This window comes from Lissotriton vulgaris, chromosome 5 (assembly GCF_964263255.1).
Source record: "Lissotriton vulgaris chromosome 5, aLisVul1.2, whole genome shotgun sequence".
In the NCBI taxonomy this organism is placed as follows: Eukaryota; Metazoa; Chordata; class Amphibia; order Caudata; family Salamandridae; genus Lissotriton; species Lissotriton vulgaris.
Window position 1 is genome coordinate 252054275 of NC_141693.1, and position 23701 is coordinate 252077975.

General features: G+C 49.2%; 1 protein-coding gene across 1 annotated transcript in view; it reads right to left on the minus strand.

The window, feature by feature from the left end:
• Positions 1-16672: 16672 nt before the first annotated feature.
• Positions 16673-23701, minus strand: part of LOC147710629 (F-box only protein 6-like) — a 200623-nt gene continuing 193594 nt past the window's right edge. Inside the window, exon 5 of the mRNA XM_086921311.1 lies at positions 16673-18575. Within this exon, the coding sequence (XP_086777437.1) occupies positions 18423-18575 (153 nt within the window). The 3' untranslated portion in view covers positions 16673-18422. The remainder of the gene's footprint in view (positions 18576-23701) is intronic.

Sequence of the window (23701 nt, forward strand, 5' to 3'; positions counted from 1 at the left end):
GTCAGGAGACCGAGAGGGCAAGAATGAAGGGGCTCAAAGGGAGCACACATCAAAAAGGTTAGAACCAGGTTCAAGTCCCACTGAGGCATCACAAACGGAACAGGTGGATACATGTGTGTGATGCCCTTCAAGAATCTCGTTACAATTGGGGACTTGAACAAAGAAGGCTGATCAGGAAGCCTAAGAAAGGCTGAAAGGGCAGAAAGGTAGCCCTTGATAGTGGCCAGAGCAGAGCCCTGCTGGGCAAGAGAGAGAAGGAACAGAAGAACCTCGGAGAGAGGGGCAGAAAGGGGATCCACAGCCTTTGCTGTGCACCATGCCACAAACTTGTTCCACCGACAGGCGTATACCGATTTCGTGGAGGGACGCCTGGCTGCCAGAATTACATTACAGACTTCAGGAGGCAAGTCAAATGGCCTCAACTGCCGCAGCTCAATCTCCAAGCATGGAGGTGGAGACTGGACAGGTTCGGGTGGAGGACCGTCCCCTGTTGCTGCGACAGAAGGTCCTCCTGAAGGGGCAGGCGGATCGGGGGACCGACTGACATGCTGAGTAGCTCGGGATACCAGTACCTTCTAGCCCAGTCCGGAGCCACAAGGATAACTTGGGCCCGGTCGCGCCTGATCTTCTTCAGCACTCTGGGCAGAAGTGGTATAGGCGGAAAGGCGTATAACAGACCGCAACTCCACTCGCGCCGAAAGGCGTCGCCGTGCGAGTGCCGTCTTGGAAACTCCAACGCGCAGAACTGATGACATTGCGCGTTCTCTTCTGTGGCGAATAGATCTAACCAAGGCTCTCCCCATTGCCGAAAGAGACCTTGCGCCACGTCCGAGTTCAGACGCCATTCGTGATCCATCGAGCACCGACGGCTGAGTTCGTCCGCCCAGGCGTTCAGAGAACCTGCCAGGTGTTGAACCGTCAGAGTCACGCCCTGACGTTCCAGCCACTGCCAGAGGCGCAGAGCCTCCTGGCAAAGGGTCCACGACCCCACCCCGCCCTGTTTGTTGCAGTACCACATGGCGGTGGTGTTGTCCGTGAACACCTGCACCACACTCCCGTTGACAATGGGGAGGAATGCCTTCAGTGCCAGACGAATCGCCCGCAGCTCCAACAGGTTTATATGGAGCCGGGACTCCGCCGGAGACCAGATGCCTCTGATCTCCGCCTCTCCCAAGTGGCCTCCCCAGCCCTGGAGGGACGCGTCCGTCACAACAACGTGCACCGGTTGGGGAAGGGAGAGGGACTTGCCCCTGACCCAATCGCGGTCCGTAAGCCACCACTGCAGTTGTCTCGCAGTGCCCTCCGAGATCAAGACGTGGTCGGACAAGTTGCCCTGATGCTGGGCCCACTGAAACTTCAGGTCCCACTGCAGAGCCTGCATCCGCCACAGGGCGTGATGCACCAGAAGGATGCAGGAAGCCATCAGCCCCAGCAGCTGCAGCGTCAACCTGACCGAAACCCGGGATAGCGGCTGAAAGATGGGAATCAACGCCTGAATATCCCGGATCCGCCGTTCCGGAGGATAGACCCGAAACTGCGCCGAGTCCAGAACCGCTCCGATGAAAAGGAGCTTTTGAGAGGGACACAGGTGTGATTTCGGCACATTGATGGAGAACCCCAGGCCGTGTAAGAGGTCTGCCGTCATCTGGAGGTGGTGGACGACTGTCTGGGGCGAGCCCGCCTTTAACAACCAGTCGTCTAGGTAGGGGAAGACTGAAACCCCTAACCTGTGCATATGGGCCGCGACCACCGCCAACACCTTTGTGAACACCCGTGGGGCGCTGGTAAGGCCGAAGGGGAGCACGATAAACTGAAAGTGCTCCTGGACTACCGTGAACCGCAGGTAACGCCGGTGGGCCGGCAGGATGGGGATGTGAAAATACGCATCCTGCAAGTCCAACGCTACCATCCAGTCTTGTGGGTCTAGGGCAGCCAAGACCTGAGCCAAAGTCAACATCTTGAACTTCTCCTTCCGGAGGAAGCCGTTGACGTTCCTTAGATCCAAGATAGGACGTAGGCCCCCTTTGTCCTTCTTGGGTACCAGAAAATAGTGGGAATAGCAACCACGTCCTACTTCTGGCCCAGGAACGCGCACGATGGCCCCCTTGGCCAAGAGGGCCGTAACTTCCTCCTGCAGAAGTTGCAAGTGGTCCCCCGACACACGGTGGTTCTGCGGTGGCATGGCTGGAGGAGTTGTCTCGAAGGGGAGGGAGTAGCCCCTTCGGACGATTTGCAGCACCCACCTGTCCGATGTGATCATGCGCCAGCGGGCGTGGTGATGGCGAACCCTGCCACCCACTGGCGTCACATGGGCCTGAAAGCACGGACTAGGAGGATTTTGAGGCAGATGCTGCGGGGGGGGGATGTGGCCTGACCCCGCCTTTGACCCCGACCGCCTCCACGGCGGTTTCCACGGCCGCCACCGCGTTGATAAGATTGTTGCGGCGCGTGGCTGGCAGCACGTGTGGGGACGCCCCTTCCTTGGCCACGAAAGGAGCGAAACGAACCCGTTTGCTGGCGCTGGGTCGAGAGACCCAAGGACTTGGCCGTGACCCTGGAGTCCTTGAAGCGTTCCAGCGCGTGGTCCGCCTTGTCACCAAACAGATGACAGCCATCGAACGGCATGTCCATCAAAGTATTCTGGACATCTGCCGAGAAGTTGGCGGATCTCAACCAGGCATGGCGACGAATCGCCACCGTCGTGGACATCGCTCTGCCTAGCGAGTCGGTCGTATCAAGACCACATCGAATAGAATACCTAGCTGCATCTCGGCCCTCAGCTACAGCTTTGCCGAGCTTTGCCCGCACCTCCATGGGGCATTCTGGCAGCAGCTCCGCGACCGTATCCCACACAGAGTGGGTGTAGCGGCCCAAGAGGCAAGCAGTGTTGCAAGACCGCAGTCCTAAGCTCAGGGACGAGAAGACCTTCTTGCCATATTGGTCATACCTCTTGGATTCCCGATCGGCGGGGCCGACGGGAATGCGGACTGGGAGGTAGAGGCCTGGATCACCAGACTCTCAGGGGTGGGGTGGGTGGACAGGAACTTGGGGTCGTCCGGACAAGGACGGTGGCGTCTGGCCACGTTCCGATCAACAGGCGCACCTGAAGAGGGCCTGGACCAAGTGCCCAACAGAACGTCTGACAAGGCTTCGTTAAATGGCAGCAGAGGCTCCTGTGGGCATGACCGCGGTTTGAAGACCTCAGTGAGGATGTTAGGCCTCACGGCCGCGACGGGGAGCTCAAGGTTTAAGGCCTTGGCAGCCCTCATCAACACCACTGAATAGGCAGCTCCCTCCTCCGATGCCACGGAAGGAGGAGAGACAAAGCCAGGGTTAGGAGAGTCATCTAATCCACTGGCGTCCCCCAAATCACCTGTCCAGTCCATGTCATACTGACACTCGCGTGACAGAGGGTCTTCAGACCCCTCCCAGCCCTCACCGTACTCTACATCATCACCATAGTCGGTGTCAACCATGTAGACCGGCTCCACGGGGTCAACAGGCCCCATCGGCGTCGAGCCCGGCGTCGGGCGACGCCGGTCCGACTCCGCGTCCGGATTCGGTGAGGGTATGGGGACGGCGCCGCCCAGAGCCGGCGCCGGAGCCCCGGTGCCGCCCGAAGCCGGCACCGAGGAACCGGCGTCGCGCGGGGGCGGCGTCGGGGGTAACCCCGATGGAATAGGCGCCGGATTGGATGGACGTCCATCCGGCGCCGATCCCGAAGGCCCTAGCGGCGCCGGAGTCGGCGCCGCCGGCGGCGCCGGTGTGGGAGCATCCGACGGCGTCGAGGTAGGGTCAGCTGAACCGCTAGGGCCTCCGGACGGGTTCACTGGGCCCGTAGGCGCCGTGGAACCCGCCGGAGAAGAGAGGGCCCTCATGGCCATGAGGAACGCCTCTATCTCCTCAGGCGTCGCACCTTGCCCAGGGACCTGAGGGTATGGGGCAGGCCGCGGCGGCGACTCTCGCGGAGCCGCGGGGTTGGGGTCACCCGAACCCCCGGCCGCATCGCGCGAGCGTCGGGGGGGAGTCGGGGTACGATGACGACGCCCCGACTTCTTGTGTCTCTTACCTGACGAACCCGACGAGTGATGTCGACTTCCGGAGCGTCCGGCGTGGCTCCGCGACCGCTCCCTCGAACGCTCCCTGGACCTCCGGCCGGACCGAGACCGCTCTCGACGCGGGGCCGACACCCGGAGCTCGAGCAGCTTGCGGGACCGCTCCCGCCTAGCTTTGCTAGTCAGAGCCCGGCAATCGACGCAGGCGTCGACATCGTGGTCGGGCCCAGGCACCGGAGACAGAGTCGGTGATGGTCCGTGACCGACATCGTGCGGTCACAACCGTCACAATTCTTGAAACCGGGCATCCTTACCAGGCACAAAGATAGAAAATACTAGTAATAACTTGGTCAAAAGACCGGGTACCGCTCTTCTGATCTGCGTCCACTGGCGCGTAAAAAAGAAGAACTGACGTCAGCGCGCGGAGGCGGCGTCTATATACTCCAGCGACGTCATCACGGCGCACGACGCCAACGACGGACGCGGAGCCGCAGGAGACGCCTGCAGACGACGCCTACCGACGCGCAAGGGTACTGCTACGCAAAAGTTTCCGGATCCAGACTGACGCCTGGGGATATTCTAAGGTAAGGAATCTAACACTAACGTGTTTCTTTCAGATATTACTTTCAGTTTACGTTCCCCCGGGTTTACAGTCTAGCACTTTCCAGGATTTTGGTGGCGCCATTTTGAATTTGCCTGCTGGGTTGTTGATAGTGGGGGGTGATTTCAACTCGGTTTGTTCCGGCTCCTTGGACCGTCATCCGCCTAGAGACCTCCGTAGCTCCCAATTGTGGCTGCCAACTTTTCTCGAGACGCTGGGGCTGGTAGATAGTTGGCGACTTCTGCATCCCACACAATGTCATTACTCCTTCCACTCTGGCGCCCATGGTAGTCTTTCTAGGATCGACTACGTTCTTACACTGGCGGCCCATGCGCCTGCTGTTTCTGAGGCTCGTTTTCTGGCACGGGGTGTTTCCGATCATTTCCCGCTATCGGTCTCCTTTGACTTTGATATTGTCATGTCGGAACGACCAGCGATTGTTAACCCGTGGTACTTCCGTACTCCCTAAACTCGTGATCTCCTAGCCAAGGCCATCGATCTCTATTTTACTGAAAATGAGGGATTGGTTGCGTCGGCCTCCACTTTATGGGAGGCGTTTAAGACAGTTTTGAGGGGCGAGGCTTTTGCTCTTATAGCGGAAGCTCGTAGGGTTAGAGATGCTGCTCTGGAGAGCATTGAGGCGGAGATCATGGAGATTGACTCCCAGCTGGAGGCTGAGCCCGATCCCGCTCTCCTACATGATCTCTCACTCAAGCAATCGGAATACCGTGACCTTGCTACTAATGCGGCCCTCGCCCTAGCTAAAGAACAGCAGGGTCGGATATACGACGTCGGCGATAAGGCTGGGAAATTGCTGGCCTGGCTGGATAGGAGAGAGATGGCTAGCCGTGTTGTACCCGAGATACTGGGAGAGGAAGGAGTTGTTGTCACTGATCCAAGTGCCATTGCTGAGTCCTTCGCTGACTACTTTCGAGGCGTCTACACCTCTGTCTCGGACCGGTCGGAGACCGATTCGACCGTGTTCCTTCCAGCAGTTGATCTCCCATGCCTGTCGGACGAGGAACGCAATGACTTGGACAGGGACGTCTCAGTAGATGAGGTTGCACTTGCGATCCGATCCTTGCGATCGGGCAAGGCACCTGGTCCCAATGGTATCCCAGTTGAGTTGTATAAGATCCGGCCGGATGTGGTTTCCCCACACCTGCGTAACATGTTTCTGGAGGCGCGGGAGAATGGCCTACTTCCCCTTGACCAGAGGTTGGCCACCATTGTGGTCATACATAAGGAAGGGAAGCCGAGGGACTTGTGTCGGTCGTACCGTCCCATTTCTCTCCTAAATGCTGAGCCCAAGATTCTCGCCAATCACCTGGTTGGTGTCATCGGCGACTTGGTGCATCCGGACCAGTCGGGCTTTATTCCACAGCGCAACACTGCCCTTAACTTGCGTAGACTCCATGGCGCCCTGGCCAGGGCCCATACCCTTGAGGAGCCGGCTGTTCTTGCGTCCTTAGACGCCACAATGGCTTTTGACTCTCTCGAATGGGGTTACCTTTGGGCGGTGTTGGCGAAGCTCGGTTTTGGCCCGGTGTTTGTGGGATGGGTGAAGCTCTTGTACGCTGACCCGCTGGCTAACGTTGCCGTCAATGACCGTGTCTCGGCGACTTTCGCTCTTCACAGGGGCACCAGGCAGGGTTGCCCCTTGTCGCCTCTTTTGTTTGTGCTCGCACTCGAGCCGCTCGCGGCCTTGTTACGGACTCACCCGGATCTACATGGCATCAGCTGGGCCCCTGGCTTCGAGGACAGAGTCTCCCTTTACGTGGATGATATTCTGCTTTACCTCACTTCCCCCTGCATGTCACTTATTGTGGCATGCGATGTACTGAGACTTTGTGGTCGTTACTCTGGCCTTGTTATTAACTGGGCCAAATCTTCCCTGTATGTACTGAAAGGGGACACACCGCGCCTCCCTAGAGGCTGTGGCATTCAGGTGGCCAGCCAAGGCTTTAAATACTTGGGGATCTATATCTCTTGTAATGCGAAGGCGCGCTATGAACACAACCTGCTTCCCCCTCTTCTCCGCCTCCGGCGGGATGTGGAGGGTTGGCGCAAGCTTCCGCTTTCTTTACTCGGGCGCGCGGCATTATTTAAGATGATGTCCTTGCCTAGGTTCTTGTACGCCCTGCAGAATACCCAAGATCCGGTTCCTGCCCGATATTTCGGGGAGATCGAAGGCCTTCAACGTGCCCTGCTTTGGGATGGCCGGCCCCGCATCGCTATCACGAAGCTCATGCACCCGTGGTACGATGGGGGTATAGCACTACCGGACGTGCGTAGATATTACTGGGCCTCCCAATTGGCGGCCATTAATCATGGTTTCTATGGTACGGAAAATAACCCTGGATACGCAATGGATAAGTGGCTCTTGAGTGGCGGTAATTACTACAGGGCGCTCTACTCGAGGTCTCTGGACAGACTGATGTCGGGCCCAACGAAAACGGCGGTCCACATTTGGAGGGCTATCACCAAGGCGCAGGCAGGGCAGGCTGACTAGATTCACCCCATTATACGACTCGGACATCCTGGGCAAGTTGTGGCACACCAAAGGTTTTGATAAGTGGGATCTCATAGGTATCTCCAGGGTAGATGACATGTTGTCGAGTCAAGTCAAGTCAAGTCAAGAGATTTGTATAGCGCGCTACATACCCATAGGGTCTCAAGGCGCTGGAGGGAGGGTGGGGAATTACTTGTCGAATATCCAAGTTTTAAGTTGCTTTCTGAATGCTAGGTGGTTCTGAGTAAGGCGAAGGTGAGTGGGAAGTGAGTTCCAGGTTTTAGCTGCCAGGTAGGAGAAGGATCTACCTCCCATGGTGGTTTTGTTGATGCGAGGTACAGTGGCAAGGGCTTGGTTGGAGGATCGCAGCTGACGGGAGGGGGTGTAGAAGGACAATCGTGTGTTGAGGCATTCGGGCCCAAGTTCGTAAAGTGCTTTGTGTGCGTGGGTTAGGAGGCGGAAAATAATCCTCTTATTTACGGGGAGCCAGTGGAGGTTTTTCAGGTGACCAGAGATGTGTTCTTTGCGCGGGATGTCTAGTATGAGCCTGGCTGAAGCGTTCTGGATGCGTTGGAGTTTTTTCTGGAGTTTTGCGGTGGTACCGGCGTATAGTGTGTTACCGTAGTCCAGGCGGCTCGTGACCAGTGCGTGGGTGACCGTTTTTCTAGTTTCGGTGGGGATCCAGCTAAATGTTTTTTTGAGCATGCGAAGAATGTTGAAGCAAGATGATGAAACGGCGTTGACTTGTCTGGTCATCGAGAGTGAGGAGTCCAGGATGACGCCTAGGTTCCGTGCGTGGTCCGTCGGGATGGGGGCTTTTCCAAGGGCTTCTGGCCACCAAGAGTCATCCCAGGCTGAGGGGGAGGTGCCTAAGATGAGGACTTCTGTTTTGTCTGAGTTTAGTTTCAGACGACTGTGCTTCATCCACTCGGCTACTTCTTTCATTCCTTCGTGTAAGTTGGTTTTGGCGGTGTTAGGGTCTTTGGTGAGTGATAGGATCAGTTGAGTGTCATCCGCGTAGGAGATGATGTTGAGATTGTGTTGGCGAGCGAGGGCCGCAAGGGGGCTCATGTATACGTTGAAGAGGGTGGGGCTGAGTGACGATCCTTGTGGCACACCGCAGATGACTTCAGAGGCCTCTGACTTGAATGGTGGGAGGCGGACTCTCTGTGTTCTTCCGGTGAGGAACGAGGTGATCCATTCCAGTGCTTTTCCTAGGATTCCTACGTCTCTGAGGCGCTGTAGAAGGGTACCGTGACAGACTGTGTCGAAGGCAGCGGAGAGGTCGAGGAGGATGAGGGCGACTGTGTCTCCATTGTCCAGTAGAGTTCGAATGTCGTCTGTTGCTGCGATGAGGGCGGTTTCAGTGCTGTGTTTGGCTCGGAAGCCGGACTGTGAGGAGTCGAGGGATTTGTTGGTTTCGAGGAAGGCGGCGAGCTGGTTGTTGACAGCTTTCTCAATGACTTTAGCCGGGAATGGAAGAAGCGAGATGGGGTGGTAGTTTTTGAGTTCGGTGGGGTCAGCTGTGGGTTTTTTCAGAAGGGCGCTGAGTTATGCGTGTTTCCAGCTTTCCGGGAAGGTGGCGGAGTTGAGGGAGCAGTTGATGACATCTCGGAGGTGTGGTGCTATGATGGAGTCTGCTTTGTTGAAGATGTGATGAGGGCATGGGTCAGTTGGGGATCCTGAGTGGATGGAGTTCATCAGGCAGATGGTGTCCTCAGTGGAGATTGGGTTCCAGTTGTTAAGGATGTTCAAGGGGGGTGAGGGTCCTGCAGAAGATTGGGTGGGTTGGTCTTCGGGTCGGTTGTCGAAGCTGTTGTGGATGTCTGCGATTTTGTTGTGGAAGAAGGAAGCTAGGGAGTCGCAGAGGGCTTGGGAGGGGGTGATGTCGTTGGAGTTGGCTGATGGGTTGGTAAATTCTTTGACGATGTTGAATAATTCCTTGCTGTTGTGGGCATTGTTATCTAGACGGTCTTTGAATGCGGCTTTCTTGGCAGACCGGATTAGTTGGTGGTGTATGCGGGTGGCGTTTTTGAAGGCGTCCCTGGTGCTGGTGTTAGGATCTTTTTTCCAGGCCTTTTCGAGGGAGCGACAGTGTTTCTTCGATTTCTTAAGATCATCGTTGAACCAGGATGCGTTTTGGCTGCCTATCTTGATTTGGCGTTTTTTCAACGGTGCTAGGATGTCGGCGCTGTTGGATAGCCATAGGGTGAGGTTAATGGCTGCTTGGTCGGGGTTTGAGGAGTGGGAGGGGGGGTTGAGTAGAAGCGAGGAGGAGATCTGGTCGCTGGTTATTTTGTTCCAGTTTCTTCGCAGGGTGGGTTGAGGATGGTTGTGGATTGTGGTCTTATTGTAGTTAAAGTGAACGCAGCTGTGGTCCGTCCAGTGAAGAGTTGTGGTGTGACTGAATGAGATATGTTTGCTGGAGGTGAAGATAGGGTCGAGTGTGTGACCTGCGATGTGGGTGGACGTAGAGACAAGTTGTTTGAGTCCGAGGTCGGCGAGATTGTCCAGAAGGGTGGTGGTGTTGCTGTCGTTGCTCTTTTCCAGGTGAAAATTGAGGTCTCCCAATAGAATGTAGTCCTCGGAGGGGAGGGCGTGTGGGGTGATAAAGTCAGTGATGTCGTCACTGAATTGTGCACGGGGCCCTGGAGGCCGGTAGAGGAGGGTGCCTCTGAGTGTGGTCTTGGGGTCGGTGTGGATCTGGAAGTGAAGGTGTTCGGCGCTAGCGAGGTTGACGTCTGAGCTGGTTGAGATGCGGATGGAGTTCTTATGGAAGATAGCGATGCCTCCTCCTGTATGCTCGATGCGGCCCTTTCGGATGATCTTGTATCCTTCCGGTATGGCAATGGTGATGTCTGGGGCTGAAGAGGCATTCATCCATGTTTCTGTTAGGAAGGCGACGTCTGGAGAGATGGTGTCTAGTAGATTCCAGAGGTCGATGGCGTGCCTGTGGACCGAGCGGGTGTTGAGCAGGATGCATTTAAGGTGGTTGGTGTCAGATATCTTGTTGGTGTTAGTGGATGAGGAGTTGTTCTTGGTGCCGTCGAACTTGCAGGAGTTGCAAGAGAAGGGTCCATGGGTTTGTCCAGGGGCAGCTTGGATGCAGTTGGGGGAGCGGCCGAGTTAAGGGCTAGGAGGGTGGTGGCATCGTAAGTGATGCGAGTGGGCCGGGCATTACGGGGACCAGGGGGTCTGGCGCTGGGCGCGGTCCAGGCGCGGACGGGCGTAGACGGGCTTACCTTTGGCGCACCTTCGGCATGGCCGTAGCGCGTGGATGCTGCGTGTGCGGACATCTGTCATAAATGGAGAGAGGAGGGGGCGGAGCGTGGGAGGGGCAGCAGCTGGGAGGCGGTAGCAGGGAGGAGGGGCGGGCCAGGGAACAAGTAAACAAGATGGAGGGTCAAAGGGAGAGTAAGGCAGGGGCAGCAGATGCACCACGGCACCGGGGGCACAAACCAGTTCCCAGCGTGATGCAAAATTAAATAAATAAATCACAGCGCGAGTCGAATTAAATAAATAAATCCCAGCGCGAGTCAAAATAAATATTTAAATCACAGCGCGAGTCAAAATAAATAATTAAATCACAGCGCGAGTCAAGTTAAATAAATAAACAACAGCGCGAGGTGAATTAAATAAATAAAAGCAGTTACAAATCTGCAGTCTCGATACGGTCTCACCAGCAAGCCAGAACGTGAGCAGGAGCTGGGATCAGGGAGCGTGGGGGGAGCGACCGTGCTGGATCAGGTCCAGGTGATTTTAAGACCTTCTCCCAACTGCAGACTGAATACCAGCTGGGTACCTCGGAATTTTTCCGGTATGCCCAGTTGCGACACACACTGCTTTCTGCTAAGCCTGAGGAGGGGGCGATCCCGGAAAGCTCCCCGTTGGAAGACAGGGTGCTGGATGGCCATATGCCTGACAGCGCCATTTCACTGTCTTATAAGAAGCTTATTAATGTTCGCACTGACCTCCTCCTGGGCGTGCGTGATCAGTGGGTACGTGATGGGTAGGAAATAGATGACGAGGACTGGCAGAGTGCGGTTTCCTCCCCTAAGGAGGTCACCATCTCTTCCCGTCTCCGGCTGGTACAGCTTAAGATCCTGCATAGGGTGTACGTGACTGGCCCCCGGCTTGTGCATATGGGCTACTCGGTCGATGGGCTCTGTCGCCGCGGCTGTGGTGCCCTTGCCACTTTTATGCACATTCTCTGGGAATGCCCCGCCATAGCCTCCTACTGGAGACGAGTGCACCTGATTATGGATGAGGTGACTGGGGTGGTGATGAATGCGGAAGCTAGGAGATGCCTCCTCAACATTTGGGGACCGACGGACCACAATGTGGCTCAGACACAGTGGGTGACCCTTGGCAACATGGTGGCTAAACGCGATATCGCTCAGAAGTGGGGGGCCTCGGTAGCTCCCATGGTGGTGCAATGGAAAGCTAACATGGACTGGTGCATGTTCAGGGAGAAGACGGTCTATGTTGCCAGGGGTAAACCCAAAAAGTGGCTGAAGGTGTGGGGGGCCTGGAATGCATACAGGGGAGACATTTGTGTGCCACCGGAACCTGTCTCCTTGGAGGAACAATTGTCGCCATAACCTGTGACACCGACTGTACCACGTTGTGCATTTTATCCTGTTTTCTCCTCTCCCCCTTTTTCTTTCCTGAGCTATTCTCCTGTTTCCATGCTTGTGGTCCCTATGGTCCCCCCCGCCCCTACAACAACGCTTCGCTGGTTTCTTCTATTCCATTGCCACTCTATCTGCGCCTTTCTGCCGCCTCTTTTTTCTTCTTTCTTTATGTTCCTTTATGACTCTACAAAACAATAAAATCAACCTCCATTGTGCTGTGACATTGATTCTTGGACTATTGTTCTCCTGTTCAATTCTGCTGCCTTGCCTCCGGGATGTCAGGCTGAATAGCTGTGTGCATTTTTTCAAAATAAAGATTTTAAAAATTAAAAAAAAAAAAAAAAAAAAAAAAGTGAAAGCGATCGTCATGGCTAAATTCATGTGAACTCTATAACTGTATACGGTACTCTTTTACGTGTGATGTTTTTAACACTCCATGTTTGACCTTCTGTTAGCTTTGTCTGTGCGATTATGAGCGGTGTATAACTTTTTCACTTAGATTGTGGTATATTATTCCGTGCTTTCCACATATGACTTGCCAAGGGCTCTGTTACTCACAAGAGTCTTGTTCGCGCTATATAACACCTTCAAAATGAATAAATAAATAAAAATAAATATCCTTCTATTCTTTCAAATTACAGACCCATATCATTACTTCCATGCTTGGACAAGCTGCTGTAAGGTCAAATTAATAACTGCTGACTGGTTACCTTAAAGTGAATAAAATCTTAGATCCTTCTCAATCAGGTTTTAGAGCGGAGTATGGCACTGAAGCAGCTTTGGTGGCCGTGACTGATTCAATCAGGTGCCCACTGGACGTTGGCACACCTGCCATGCTCCTGTTCTTAGACCTAACTTCAGCATTTGATACTGTGTCCCACACAAAGGTATTACAAAGATTACAAGGGATCGGGATTCATTGGCCTACCCTAGTGTGGTTCCAGGATTTTTTTGAAGGATAGAGTGCAGGGTGTACCGCTGAGTGTATAAAGCCATGCCCAGGATAATCAACAAGGTAGTGCCACAGGGTCATGTCTGATCCCTACTTTATTTAACATTTATGTGGTTCCCCTGGTGAAAGTTATCAGAAAACATGGATTTGATTTATTATCATCATCATCAAAAAACGTTATTTTCCATCACAAAGATCTTATAAAGTGCAAAGTATAGCTTAGACTAAAAACAGCATAAAGGTAAAAGTCACTTTGCAAGTGGAAATAAAACTCATTATTTGAGATTAGACAGGAAATGTACATGAATATAGATTTAAAAAGAGGTACAAAAGGACAGTTCATATAATACATTTTAAACGTTTGGTCTGGCCAGATTTTGGCATGGACTATGGATCAAAGACTACCACTCTACGTGTATCAGAAGCTAAAATTCTCATAACCTCAGGATAATGACCTGATCCAATTAGTTTACAAAGCTGAACAATCCAATTTGCCCTCAAACTTCTATAACAGGGATGAATATAACTCGTTACAACACAGCGGTCGTTACAATGATTGCGTTGTTACCACGCAAAGCCGCTACCACGCAAGTCATTACATCGACTTGCAGTAGATGGCGTGCTGACATTATAAATGTATAATTTACTATTCCAACTCCAGCCTACGTAACAGTAGGGAAGGTGTTGGAATAGTAAACTATTTCTATTGTTAGCACGCCATCTACTGCAAGTCGATGTAATGACGTGCGTAGTAATGGCAGTGCGTGGTAACAATGCAGTCGTTTTAACAACCGCGTTGTAAGGGCATCGCAATGTGATGCCGCGTTGCAGTGGCTGCTTCCCTTGGTGACAGAAAAATGACAAGTGGACTGTGGATTCAGGACTAGCCTTGCATGCTGGACACTGGTCATTAGAGGGAGCCTTGCAACACCACTTTTTACAAAGCAATTTAGTGGGAAGAGTCTTGTATCGGAATTGTATAAATAATTTCCATGCCATGGGTGGAACAATATCGACGACAGTTTTAAAACTCATAAAATCCTGAGTCAATAAGCCCACCAGTTTTGCTATCTCCTTCGCTAATGTGGTTTCCCAATATAGCCTTTTAATCCTGTACTTCGGTGTAAGGGACAGCCTTTTGAGGGTGAACCAGTACTCCTCTATCCCAAGAGTCTTAAGTAGATTTTTCAGGGAGCTGAAGCATGGAATAGAATTACATGTGGTCACTTAAACAGATCAAATGTTGCCGCTCATTAGGGGCGACTTCTGTAACAGACAACAGGCGATGCCAAAACAGTAGCTGCTTGTAGTTAAACCTTTGCACCAACTGTTTATGGCTCAAATCCAAAAACGTAGGGACCAGGGGCGTACTAATAGGTAGGTTTAAAAGTGACCTAGGAAACAATTTTCTATCGGAGTAAGGGAGTTTGTATTCCCAGTACCCCACAGTTCTGCTCCATAGAGAGCCCCCCTCCACCCAGTACTTTGATATTATATTTCCAGTGCTGGAGCCACTTTTCGGGACACTGTGTTTTTATGGATTTTACTTATATGAGTGGTCTGCTGAACTAGCGACAATTTAAGTTTTTAATGTTGGAGGCCCAATTTAAGTTAGATGTTAAGCCGATACCCTGATAGTTGAAGGCATATACTTGCTCTAGGGGACTAATTCCTGTATATATGGTTCTGTTAAATAATTTGGTGTTACCTTTGGAAAAGATCATATATTTTGTTTTGGACTCATTCAACATCAGGCCCCTCACCTTACAAAACCCGGTAAAATCATGCAACAATTGTTGAAGCTCTTGGAGGGATTTTGAGATGAATAAAGTATCATCTGCAAAGAGTAGTGCAGGAACTCTTCTCCCTTCTACTTTCGTAGCATCAGACCCATCCCTATCCAGGTAATCTACCACCCCATTAATAAAAAGGGAAAATAGGGTGGGCGCTAAAACACATCCCTGTCTTACTTCACGTTTGATAGAAAACTGCTTGGTAAGTTGGTTATTTTCACCCCACCTAACTTGGGCTGTATTTAGTGAATGCAATCGAATTAGAATCTCTAATACATTATTATATCATATACAGATGATAGTCAGCTGGTTCTGTCCTTAGAGGAATATCTTGGCAAAGCAATATATCGCTTTTCAATGGGCATGAAGGAGATTATGAAATTGATGGCGGATAACTTCCTGCAATTAAACCGAGGGAAAAATAGATTGTTCTATTTGGTAAGGCCCAACCCCTGTGGTCCCCAGATTGGTGGCTGCCTGAGTTGGGCACAGCATCAATCTCTTGCAAGGTAGTTAAAAACTCTGGGTGTCAGGTTAGATCATGAAACTTAAAAAAAAAATTAAAAAAAAGAGCAAGTCCTATCTACTATGGACAACTGTTTCTGCATACTAAGATTACTCAAGAACACATTTCCATTTCTTCCACTATCAGCCAGGAAGACCTTAGTGCAAGCTCTGGTTGTGAGCCGACTGGATTTCAGCAATGCACTATTGGCTTCTGCCAGTAAGACTCTATTGTCGAAATTGCAACTCGTCCTAAATACAGCTGCCTGGCTAATTTGCAATTGGTCGCTTAGAACGGCCTCAACCCGGGAGTCTTCTTAAAATCTCTACACTGGTTGCCAGTAAAGAAAAGGATAACTTTCAAATTGTGCTGTTTAACCTACAAAGCCCATTTGGGCAAAGGCCCTGAATATCTATTTCAGAAGCTCAAACGCTATTATCCTGATAGGAATTAGCGTTCCAGTGAGAAAGAGCTACTTTCGGTCCCGCGCAATTGGCTATCTAGATTCCATGGAAGGTCTTTTTGTTATTTGGCGACTGAGTAAGGATGAATTCAACCGTAAGTTGGATCTAAGGTACTTCACATTAGCTCCCTGCTCCTGCCCGACCCTCATCTACTTCGAAAAGGAACATAGTCAAAAGAACAGCGTGTTGTTGATGACAGTTGTAGATCCCTAGAGCCTATGCAACATCATCTCCTCTCTGGAAGGAAGACCACATCAAAAGAGTGAAAGCAACTACTAATTTGCACAGTGTTGGAAATAGGATTATAAAGAAGGCATTGGGTCACACATCATTCTGGGATTTCAATTGAGGAGCCAAAGACCAAGGTACTCTAATGCCTTTGAGGCGCTGCTTTCAGGTTGCCTTTACATCTTTTAGATCTTACTCTGGTTCATTCCACTAGCAGCCAAAAGTAAGCGACATGTGAAAATATACAGAATTATAGATGGGCAACAGTGAATAATGGACGTTTTCAACTAGTGGTTCTGATGACATCAAACAGACAATGTGAGCGGCGTTCAGGTTATCCATGATGTCACTCAGAACCCAGAGGTGAAAAAGATCCATTAGTCACTTTTTACCCATCTATAAATTTATGTTATGTATGGCTCCCAGAATCATCTGCCCAAGACTTGAACTGCTAGACAGGGCCAGAGGAGTAATAGGGCATCATATATAACATGGCCTTTCATCCCTTCTTAAATGCAACCGGTCACCTCCCCCACTAACCACTGTGCTTTACCCACCCCCTCCTCTCTTGAAGCTGAACAGAGAGCCAGCGCAGCGATGATGGGGTGATGAAAGCCCTGAAAGAACAGCCATGAATTTCATATGAAGTATTAATAATGGAAAACGCCCCCCCCCCCCCCCCCCCCCCTGTTGCTTCGTCATAGCAGTGAAGAACCACTTTTGGAATCGATTATTCACAGCAGTGTCCCTCTGTGACCGCCATACAGGACAAGCAGATCCATGCTGTAAAATGTTCTTACAGTGAATGCACTGACCCATATGAAAAACTATGTGTGGATTATTGCCATAGTTTTAAAGCACTGCACGGTTTATTACTGCAACAGAAATTGTGTCATTTTGAGTGAACACACCGAATGACTTATTTGTATTTGATGATTTGTAATTTGTATTTATTTATTTGGATTATTTGGTTCAATAGAATGCTTCATAATAGAATGCGACAGCATGATCACAATAACAAGAAGGCACTGAGAAGGAGTGCTGAAAAAACATTATATATCACATATAACAAGGACAGTCCCAGAATGCACGACCGAACCCAGTCCCAGAGGAACAATCCTGACACAGCGCGCATTGAGAGACGAAGCCTAATTTCCTGTATTGGAGATCGACATTGTGATTGTTGTATGGTGTGACATATAGGGGCCAAGGAAAAACCTTCTTCCAAATAGGGACACTAGACTGATGGCCCTGTCCTGATGAGACCCTCAGCTTAATTCCATGTGGGTTAAAACGTCCACTGGATTATCATTCCCACTCGAGTCAAGATATTGGTGCATTCATGTTGATGTCGTGGGTAATGACATGAATAACCTGTGTTCTTGTGCATCGATGTGAATAAATGTAAATATGTATCAATCACTGAGCACTTTGCACCGACTGCACTATAATTTGATATATGCTGTTCAATGTTGATGGAATAATACACTGCAGTTTTCAAACTGTATTGGGTCTTGTGAATCATTTTATAGTACACTACTATACCAAGGAAAAAGGTTGTTTGTGGTAGATTTCTGGATACATTTAACCCCCAGAACTATTGTGTTGGTTCTAGAAAATAAAAACTGTACAGCGCATTAAGCACTGAAGAACAGGAGCTGCTTGGCAGTGTGGTTGTTTGTGACTACGAAACTATAGACCACCAAAATTAAAAAAATGAAGAATTATGTTGCCTACAGAAATATGGACATGATAACTTTTTTTTAAAGAAAGTGTGCTGTATTTCACACTTCTTCCATTTCTTGGTGTGCGTGTGTGCTTTCCTTTTTTTTATTGTTTACAAATGTTACTAATACCCAATTTAATGGTCCTCAATTTGCAGATCTCTGTAGGGTGGAAGGCTGGCTAAGCCTGGCTAGGATTTGAACACATGCCCTTCAGTTTACTGCAGATGTCAGCAGAGAATATGGAATCACAGATCATTTCGTTGGACCAGCAGCAATTCTCAGCATCAAGTCTTTGTCCCATCAGTGCTCAAGCTGGAGTTAGAACAGTAATTTGACCCTGCCCACTAGTTGGGAGATGAGTTCCTATTGCTTTTTGAAGCCTATATTTTTTACATTGTACTGGGTGGACGATGTTAGTAGAGGTAGTGGCAGTATATTTGGTAAGGTAGTTCAAGTTAAGTTCTAAAAGGAATGCAATGAAAAATGAAGACAGGGCATGGCAGTTAAGAGGTTGTTCGTCAGTGCAGGGCATTGAGCGAGGTTTGTGCAGCCTAATGGGCGCTGGGTCAGTGTTTAGTTTTATATATCAGGCTTCAGCTTTGAGGCATTAAACAAATGATGTGATTTGCTAAACAGACAGTACAAGAATCTGAGCAGGTTAAAACGGAAACCAATAGAAATTTCTAAACTCATAAAGAGAAAACCGGATATGTGGTGATATTGTCAATAAAAATCCAGAGAGCTGGCAGCCCTCTATGCCAGTGCTTCCTTTTCTAGAAATGTGTCAGCAAAATAAATACATATGATCTCCCCCATTCCTATCCAGGGAGAAAATGTGTCATCTGCATGAACCCAAGGACCAGAAGAGTGGTCCCCACCTTCCGTAAAGTTGTGGCCTTCTCATCTGTGGTCGCACTGTGCATAGAAGGGATCCTTTCCAAACCTCTCTCTTTACTGTCCATTATGGCCCGGCGGCTCGATCCCCAGGCTACTGCAGGTCACTCGCACCCCGTACCATCCTTTCCAATTCTGGGTGTCTTGTCCACCGTGTTCAAACTTGATGTACCGCACGCCGGGTCCGTACTTCCGGAAGGTGTGAGACATCTGAAAATCAAGCAGCAGGACAATACCAAGTGAAAGAGGGTTCTACAAGTGAAACAATGGCTCTTTTTTTTATTGACATTTTGTTCAGGTATATATATATATATATATATATATATATATATATATATATATATATATATATATATATATATATATAACATAGGTACATTTACATGTTAACACTACACAGCATTAATCCGAGTATCATTAGAATAATTGTGAAACACCAATACTGATTAAAAATCAGGTTCACTGCACCAGTGCGTTTTTTCCTTTTGGAGGAAAAAAGGTACATCCGTATAATACATTATCGCAATTCTCACAGTTAAAGTGACTGGAACATAATATCAGATGTGGGCTAAATAAACATTTCAATTTTAGGCTCATTAAGTGGGCAGGGGAAGGGTGGCTATGATTGACCTTATCACTTGTTTCGAACTAGGCGGACCCATATATGTGAGGGACATTTGTGCAAAGTGTTGAGTGTTAAGGCGGGTATTGGGGCGATCTGGACGGGGAGACAACTGGCACTGGACTAGTGTCATCCGGGAGGTCCACAACATGTCCTCTGAGCCAGGTATTGAAAGGTTCCCATATCCCTCTGGCGAGACGCAGTCAGCATAAGGTCTCAGAATGCCGCCAGCTGCTCCTGACAGTAAGCAATATCTCGCACCCACGCAGCCATTCAGGGGGCTCTAGGGGCCAGTCTGCACTTTGCGAGCAGTAGCATCATGGCCACCAAACAGCGTTTCTCAGGTGGGATTTCCCCCACATAACCCAGCAGTGCTACCACTGGGGTATATTCCAGCAACACACCAGTGACAGCTTGAATAGTATCACACACCTCTTTCAAAAATTCAGCAATGGGTGGGCAACTCCACGCAACATGCAGAAAGGCAGCTGCTTCACGCTTGCATTTCCACGCAGAGCGTATCAGGACGTAACCCTAGTTTGTGTAACTGCCTGGTGGTGCGGTACATCCTATGTATGAATATGAAATGGATAAGTCTCAGCTTATATTTCGTGGATAAATATCTCAGCCGTAAGCAACAAAATAACCATTGCTCGTCTGAGGGCAGTTCTTCTAGGTCATTTCTCCATTGTGTTAGTGCCTTGGGGGCAACCCAAGGGGTGCTTGTTTGCGTGAGGTTATACAATCTAGTAATTAATCTACGAGGTGATGGTGTAGTTAGTAGATGTTCTAGCGGCTTCATTATATGGGGGGGGGTGCTGGGAAGGTTGAGTGCATTGTCTTGCAAGTGGCTCGGAGTTGGAAATATAGGAATAAGTTCAGGAGTGGAATTTGAGTGTCTTCCTGTTGTTGTGGCGGATCTAAAAAGTTGTCCTGTGGGTACAGGTCCTCTAATGTGGAAATGCCCATGCTGCGTGCCCGTGCTATGGAACCCTTATCATTCAGGAAGGGAAAATGACGGTAGTGTGCAACCAACGAAGAGGGCGCGTAAAGTAGTGGTGTCCCGTGCTATGGAACCCTCATCATTCAGGAAGGGAAAATGAGGGTGGTGTGCAACCAACGTAAAGGGCGCGTAAAGTAGTGGTGTCCCGTGCTATGGAACCCTTATCATTCAGGAAGGGAAAATGAGGGTGGTGTGCAACCAACGTAAAGGGCGCGTAAAGTAGTGGTGTCCCGTGCTATGGAACCCTTATCATTCAGGAAGGGAAAATGAGGGTGGTGTGCAACCAACGTAAAGGGCGCATAAAGTAGTGGTGTCCGACACCTTCCCAGGCCCAACGCAAGGTCTCAACTGTATTTATTTTGTTTGCTGACCTGTGATATGGTTTATAGACAGCTACATGTAGAGGGGTGGGATCCGCTATATCTGTTTCTATGGCTATGTGCGGCTGGAATGGAATGGGATGTATCCAGAAGTGAAGGAATTGAGCTTGCGCACACAGTGTGTAGAGTTTGAAGTCAGGTGCACCCATTCCACCCCTGGACAGCGGGCGTGTTAGCAGGTCCCAGCTAACGCGACGTTGTTTCCGAGCCCAAATTAAGGCAATTACAATTGAGCGCAGGGAATTAAAAACGGCCTTGGTTAAAGGTATGGGTATATTAACGAATAGGTATAAAAATTTAGGAATAACTATCATCTTGGTGAAAGCAATTCTACCAGCCAGTGACAAAGGCAGGGCAGCCCAAAGTTTTGACTTGCGTTCCACCCTGTCGGTAACTTGCCTGAGGTCATTCTCCATATTTCCTGCAAGTCTCTGCTCAACCACACCCCTAGGTACTTAACAGCACCATCAGCCCATTTAAGCGGGAATTCCAAGTTGGTTTCCAGCGGGGCATCAGTCAGCGGTAAAATAGAGGAGTTTGACCAGTTAATCTGTATGCCAGTCATCTCTCCATAACGAAGGACTTCTCTCAGCACGGGGTTAAGGTTTCCATCTGGTTTGTGACTATATAATGTTATGTCATCTGCATACATTGATATTATAAGACTCCGGTCTGTGAATCCCGGACCCCGTATGGTGTGGTGCTGACGAATTCTGGCTGAAAGCAGGCATCCCTCCCTGACCTACCCGGGATGAATCCTGATTGGTCTGGCCTGGCAATGAGCGGTTATAGCGGCTGAAGTCTATTAGCTATTAGTTTGGCTAGGATCTTTGCGTCTACATTGATTAACGACAGGGGTCTATGTTTGTCAAATAGATTAGATGCCTTGTCTGGTTTTAAAAGGGAAATAATTGCTGACTCTGGCATAGTCGGCAGGAGGATGCCTATCTCTGGCGGCTCCTGATATACATCCAACAGCCTAGGAAAAACGGGGGAATTAGAGATATAGAGCAGCACTCCTATTCATGGTAAACCTCTACTATCCCTATTTCAGGCAGACTCGGTCATTCACTCTGTATTGCCTCTGCCCCTCCTCATACTGTTGCCATAACTCAATATCCGTCCAGCCCTGTATAATCTCCATCAGCCAACCTCTAGCTCACCAGCATCCTCATCAATGCAGGATTTATCACTAAGAAACAGTACCACAAGAACTTTCAGCTAATTAATCTAATTGCATTGGCCTCATCTTCGTCACAGTATCATGACTGGGAGAGGACTCTACCCATATCCTCCATGAGAGTTTATCTGCTAAATACAAAATCCACACTTGGAACTGCACAGCCAAGAACTTTGTAGAATGGGTTAACTCAAGTACAGAGATACCGTTAGCATCAGATATTTCACTGTGTTCTGAGATGCAAGTTATTCCTAGAAAGATGCTCACTAGCTAGATGTTTTGTAGTGTAGTTCCTATATTCCCAATAGGCTCTGCGCATTGGAATAACAAACGGTAGTTTAGACGTAGGACTGAGGTCGACTAGGTCTCTACTGAATATGTTAGACTTAATTAGGTATGCCAGCTAGCTCAGAGGTCACTAGAAACTTTCTCGAGTGAACAGGAAGGGGTTAACTTTCCTGAATACACAAGAAGGGATTAGTTTCTGACAACCGCATAAACATGACAACTTTGCTCCCCCTAGAATAAGGAGTATATCTCCAGAGTCGTGTGAAAACAATAGACAGCTATTTCACTCAGTCAATCGTGCATGCTTAGTTTCACCAGGAGTGCAGAGAAATAGAGAGACGGGCGTTTTCAATAAAAGTTGTTATTTATTGAGCAGTCTTCTTTCTCATGCAAGAGAAATGAATTGCCACAATTGCAATACTTATCATGAAGTAAAGTGCGTACAGTAAAAGGAGTATTATGAAATAATACTGTAAAAGCATTTATATGGTTTCTGAGCCATAAGATACTTAAAATGGATAAAATACATACATACTTAAAATCATTGACTAAACGTGCTCAACTGGTGTTTCTAAGATACGCCTACCCCGGTGTACCTAACCTAAGCCTAGTACGTGGGAAGGAGTAAGTGAGCTGCAGTTTAAGTTAAGTTAGTTTTTGCCAAGAATCTGAATCAAGAATTCTCTGAGGATCTAATCAGCTCCATACCTTCGTTATAGAATGAAGGAGGTCTTGTATCTCTTTCTCGGGACTCGATCTCCCAGCAACCTGCAAGGGTGACTGGAAACACTGGAGATGTATTTTCTCGGCAGGAGAAAAGACAGCATCTCTCTCAGTGCGTCAATGGGAGGGTCGGCTTCCTTCGGCACTCGCATCAGCTGGGCTTCGGATAAGTAGATAGCCGATCTGCTCCAAACCACTGTGTGTTTGCTTAAGGCAGATGCTGGTATATCTATACTTGGAAGGTGCCGAGTTTGACGTAAGGTTGGACATAAGACGTCACTAAGAACTGGCAGTTCTTTCAGGACTCAGGAGTTCTAGGACAAATCAAAACAAAAGCAGGGGAAATTCCCGGGCTGCTGGAGGCTTGGTTTGTTTAGGAACGTGTTGTACTTTCTAGGAGTCTATGGGAGTAGCTTGCCGTATTTGGACTGCATTGGCTATGACTAAATATGGATATGATTCTTATGCCTTTATAAGGATATGATTTGTTATAACCACATAAGGGCATGAATCGGGAATATTTAAATAGGGTCCTAGATCCGATTACAACACCCACTCCACGTATAATGTCCATCATTACTAAATACTAAGCAATACTAAACATATAAAAATGCATGTGTTTTCCAACCCACCCCAAAATACATACAATATGCTTTTGAAATGGTATGTACACGAAAAATGAGTATCATACTGTACGTTTTCAAGCAGAGGTAACATTCAGATAATGTATATATGGTACGTTGGCTGAATGATTTGCGAAATTTAAATTTATGAAATGGCTCCTAATACAGAAGAGAAGGTCGAGACCATTTCATCACATAATTATACAATTCTGTACATGTGCTAGAGGCTAAGTGAAAATATTGTCTCTACAGTTTCTAAAAATAGAAGTTCTGTTCTCTAAGAATAGTTCTACTTTAAGCAGAGTACCAAGTGCCAAAAAAAAAGGGTAAATATTTTGGGAACTGGAGAAAAAATAATTTCGCTCTCGGGAAGGGAAAAAATGTTTTTTAGAGTTCGGTTTATCAAAACTGAAGCCCGAATTCAAAGTTCAGGGAACGCTGTGTGCTCGCTATTTCAAAAGTTATTCTCGTTGTTAGGAGAGAACATTAGCTCAGATAGGCTGGTAAAAAATTAGTC